The 5,014-nt window shown below is 37.1% G+C and overlaps 1 protein-coding gene across 1 annotated transcript; it reads left to right on the top strand.

The window, feature by feature from the left end:
• Positions 1 to 1,034: 1,034 nt before the first annotated feature.
• On the top strand, positions 1,035 to 2,557 carry LOC111905155 (UDP-glycosyltransferase 75C1). Its single transcript, XM_023900826.3, has one exon. The coding sequence runs from the start codon at positions 1,116 to 1,118 to the stop codon at positions 2,439 to 2,441; it is 1,326 nt and encodes a 441-aa protein (XP_023756594.1). The 5' UTR covers positions 1,035 to 1,115; the 3' UTR covers positions 2,442 to 2,557.
• Positions 2,558 to 5,014: the final 2,457 nt, after the last annotated feature.

Here is a 5,014-nt window from a genome sequence, read left to right as displayed (position 1 = left end):
AGGAGATAACTTGTTAATGGTCAAGTTTTCCGAATCGTTTTTACTAGAAATGGTTCAGAATTGCACCATTAAACAAAGACGGAATGGTCCAGGGTTCGAATGGGTTTCGAGTACACCCACTACTATAAAATCAAAAATAAAACACGGTTGAAAAAACAATTAAAATACGGACATTGTAATGTCAACTTTATTATTAATGTCGAAATTTGGAAACACATCAAAGTAAAATGTGTAAAATGTCTTCCGGGTGGCAATACGGAGACTACATGGATTAAATATGTTCCTAAAAAAATCAATGTTTTCTATTGACGACGTATCAATATCGACGAAAAAACATTGACATCCCTTCGGCTAGTTGTGGCATTTGTAATGCAGATACGGAAGACTCAAATCATTTGTTCATCTCGTGTCAAGTTGTAAAGGATTTGTGGATCTTTTTGAGAAGACGGTGTAATCTTTCCTTTCTGGATCTTAGCAACATTAGTGAGATGATACATTGGATTGATTCGGTTAGATTATCGAAGTCCGAGCGTGTGGAATTGGAATCGATAATTAAGATTATTTGGTGGCTTATATGAACATTTCAAAACGACATTCTCTTCAACAACGAATCCCAAAGAAGTAATCAGTCGGTTGGTTGATAGTTTAATGACTTTTTCTATTATTGTTTGGTGATGCGGAATAGGAGATTTGGCATTAGTTGGATGTCTTGGCATTTAGCCCTATTTTGTCTATAACGTTAGATTTTTACTGACTTTTTCTTTTGTTCGTTAATAAAAAATATTCAGACCTAAAAAAGAATATTATAACAGGTTGATGTATGCTATTTTTTTAATTATTTCTTTGTTGAGGTTTTGGATCCTTTTTCAACAGGTTCAATTAATATACTACCTCTTGATTTTGGAAGAAAGGGGTTATCTCATTCAAATGATTCTTTAAATAAATATCTTTAGATGTTTAAAGTATTTTACTTCAATATTTTGGAATAAAACGACACCAAGTGGGAACATTAGTTCTATTGAAATATAGATGCAAACTATGTAATTACCATACTAAGCAAATACTACTAATCAAGTGTGCATCAACGTCGACTTCCAACTGTAAACGGAATCACCATGATCCGCCGACATGTCCTTCTTGTTTCTCGACACGACTACGGCCATCTCAACCCAACTATTGAGCTCGCCAAGAACTTCAGACTCACCGGTGCACAAGTCACCGTCGCCACCAACGTCAGCGGCTTCCACAAGCTTAAATCTCTACCTTCCCTCGACGGTTTTTCTATGGCTTCCTTCTCCGACGGCCATGACGATGATATCAACGCAGCCAAGATCCCCGGCTACGTCCATGACCTAAGGCGTGTGGGCTCGGAAAGTCTTGCATGTCTTATTCGAACTTTTTCAGAAAGCGGCAACCAGGTAACCTTGCTAGTCTACACCCTCTTCCTACCTTGGGTGGCGATGGTGGCGCGTGAGGTCAACATGCCGTCTGCTATCCTCCTCATCCAATCCGCGACTTGTTTTTCGATTTATAACCATTTCTGCAACCGTCGTGATGGTATTGTCGTTGTCAACAAAGATATTGAAACCTCGATATCTCTACAATTGCCAGGAGTGCCTTTGTTGAAATGGTGTGATTTTCCGACGTTTGTGTTGCCCACTAGTCCGTATTTTTCCGATATGGTTTCTGTTTGTCAAGATCACCTGAAATTTCTTGAGGAAGATCCAAATCCACGCGTACTTGTGAACACTATGAATGGTTTAGAGGCTGATTCTATACAGTCCATCGCCAACGCCGTTGTTGTTGGCCCACTGGTTTCGTCTTCTTTCACCGGCGATCAGGGTTTGTATTTTCAATGGCTAGATTCGAAACCAGAAAACTCGGTGATATACGTTTCATTTGGGAGCACGGCGGTGCTAAGCAGAGGTCAAAAGGAAGAGTTACTACGTGGATTAATGGAATCATGCCGGCCATTTTTGTTGGTTTTACGTGACGATGGTGAAGAGGAAGACGAAGAGATAAAGGAATTGAAGGAGAAAATTGGAGACGATGGGTTGGTAGTGGGGTGGTGTTCACAAACAGAGGTTCTGAGACACGGTGCTGTTGGGTGTTTTGTGACGCATTGTGGGTGGAATTCGACATTGGAGAGTATGGTGGCCGGAGTGGCAGTTGTGGCGTGTCCACAGTTTGCCGATCAGACAACGAATGCAAAGATGGTGGAGGAGGTGTGGGGGAATGGCGTTAGAGCGGTGGTGGATGAGAAAATGGTGGTGAGTAGAGAAGAGATTAAGAGGTGTTTGGAAGTGGTGATGGGAGGCGGCGATACGGCGGAGGAAATAAAGAAGTGTGTTGAGAAATGGAAAAAGGTTGCCATGGAATCGGTCAAAGATGGTGGTTCTTCAAAGATAAATCTAAAACTATTTTTGGAAAGCATTTCATAAAATTAATGAATATTTATAGTTTAATAAATGATTATCAAACATTTTAATTCAACTAAACTTTTTTGTATCTATCTATGTTCAGACATGTATTTTAGATGGTTGTTCGTTTGTTCCAATTTCGCTCATGCTAAGCTCTTCTTCGCGACATATACCAATCAACTCCAATATTCGTTTCCTTTATTTGCTTTTTTCCAACCTTCAATGCAATATGTGTTTACGCACAAACAAAACGAATTCATCATTTATGCTAAAAATGTATTGAAGAAATTTACGGATTATTCCACGTTATACTTTTATATACTACAAATAGGATAGTACTAATAGGGAAGCTGGGAAGGGGGAAGGGTATATGGTGGCCACTACATGTGTCATTGAGGGGTATACACAGGCACCAAGATGAGAGAGGGAGAGGGAGAGAGAGGTGTGGTTAGCCGTGATTGCCTAGATGCGCCAAAGAGTACTATGTGTCCACCATATAGAAGGGGCACTATGTAGGGGTGAGCATTTGGACTGGTGGACCGGACCAGTTTTTGGACCCCCGGGCCGGTTCTCGGTTCTAAGATTTCATCAAAACCGGTTCGATCTGGTTTTTACCGGGTTTAGAACCGGTTGGACACGTGTAAAACAATCAATTTAGTAAGCTTTGCTTTGAGTCTTTGATGGTCCCTTTCCCATAACTACGTAAGACGCAAAGAAAGATAGATCACTTCGATTCGATCATCAAAATCCTAGCTCGAACGTAAGTACGTAACCCTTCTCCAAGTCTCAATCTCAATCTCGCAAGTGGCAAGTCTCGATTTTACAGGTTTTGTTCCTTCCCAGTTCTCTCAAGTCTCAACGATCACTTCTGCCTCTCTCAAGTGAAAATCGATTTCTGTGAAACTCAACTACTCAAGTGTCGATTTAGAAGTAATGTAATCAAAAATCCGAAATGCTAATTGGATTGGAGATGACGATGATGAAACTCAAGTAAGGGTTACGATTTTGGGGTTTTTTTGTTAATTTTTGTTGAATTAACAAAGAATGTTGTTATATTTAGTTGAATTTTTTTCAAAAAAATTTATTGTTATTATATGTAAACTAGGGTAATGATTTTTTGTTGAATGTCATATAGTATGTTGTTACATTTAGGTTATTTGTTGTCAAAAAGTTTTTTTTTTTTTTTTTTTTTTTTTTTTTTTTTTGATTGTATGTAAACTAAGGTTATGATTTTTGGTTGAATTTTGTTAATTTTTATTGAAAGTTATAAAGTATGTTGCTATATTTTGTTGATTAATTATGAAAAAGTTGTTGTTGTGACTATATGTAAACTAGGGTTACGAATTTTTGTTGATTTTTCTTAATTTTTGTTGAATGTCATGAAGTATGTTGTTATATATTTAGGTTATTTGTTGTCAAAAAGTTTTTTTTTTTTTTTTTTTATTATTGTATGTAAACTATGGTTATGATTTTTGGTTGAATTTTGTTAATTTTTGTTGAAAGTTATAAAGTATGTTGCTATATTTTGTTGATTAATTGTGAAAATATTTTTGTTGTGACTATATGTAAACTAGATTACGAACGTTGACAAAGAGGAATTTATTAAGAATACACCACAAATTAATTTAGTTGACGATTCGGCAAAAGATGATGAATCAAATTTTAAAAAACGAAAAAGAACAAATGGGAAAATGAAAACAAGTAGCAAAAAAAAAAAAACAAGTGGCAAAGAAACATCCTTTTGTTGGGACACATTTGATAAAGTTATGATAAAAGAGGATAATGGTGTCAAAAGAAGATATGGAAAATGTCATTGGTGTGAAAGACTACTAAAGGTGGATGTGGAAAGAAACGGGACTTCTAGTTTACTCAAACACGTAGGTAGGTGTCAAAAAAATCCGGATAAGCTACAAGATCAAACTTAAACGAAATTGAATCTAAAGGAGTCAAATGGGGAGACTAGTGTTAAAACATGGAAACACAACGACACTAGGATCAAAAAAGCATTACTTAACCTTTTTGTGATAGGCGGACTACCTTTCAAGTTCGTTGAAAACGAGGCTTTTGTGGAATACACCAACGCACTTAATGCTATGGTCATGTTGCCATCTAGACATATGATATCCCAGAATGTTTCCAAGTTTTACATAGAAATAAGAACCAAAATGCTTCAATTTTTAAGTAACCCAAACACCGCTATACATTTGACAACGGACACTTGGACATCTTCTTGTCAAAGGACTACTTACATGGTGGTCATGGCTCACTTCATAGATGAGAATTGGATAATGCACAAGAGAATTATAAACTTTAGGGAGATAGATAGCCATAAGGGAGAGGATATGGGTTGAGAATTACTCGATTGTATTCGTGGATGGGGAATGAAAAATGTCATGACCATTACCTTGGACAACGCCGCTACAAACAACAAGACAATTGGCTTTTTGGTCAAAAAGTTGCCCAATCTTTATGATGGTGGAAAGCATTTCCAAGTTAGGTGTATGGCCCATATTTTAAACGTAAAGGATGGACTAAAATACCAAAACCATCATGTTTAGTGTATCCAAAAGGCGGTATGGTATATTAGATTGTCA

The sequence above is a fragment of the Lactuca sativa genome, chromosome 2 (genome assembly GCF_002870075.4).
Source record: "Lactuca sativa cultivar Salinas chromosome 2, Lsat_Salinas_v11, whole genome shotgun sequence".
Classification (NCBI taxonomy): Eukaryota; Viridiplantae; Streptophyta; class Magnoliopsida; order Asterales; family Asteraceae; genus Lactuca; species Lactuca sativa.
This window is presented reverse-complemented; position numbering and strand designations above follow the sequence as displayed.

What these genes read in the sequence shown, in the direction of transcription:
- LOC111905155 (XM_023900826.3), top strand. Translation starts at nt 1,116, where the DNA reads ATGATCCGCCGACATGTCCTTCTTGTTTCTCGACACGACTACGGCCAT.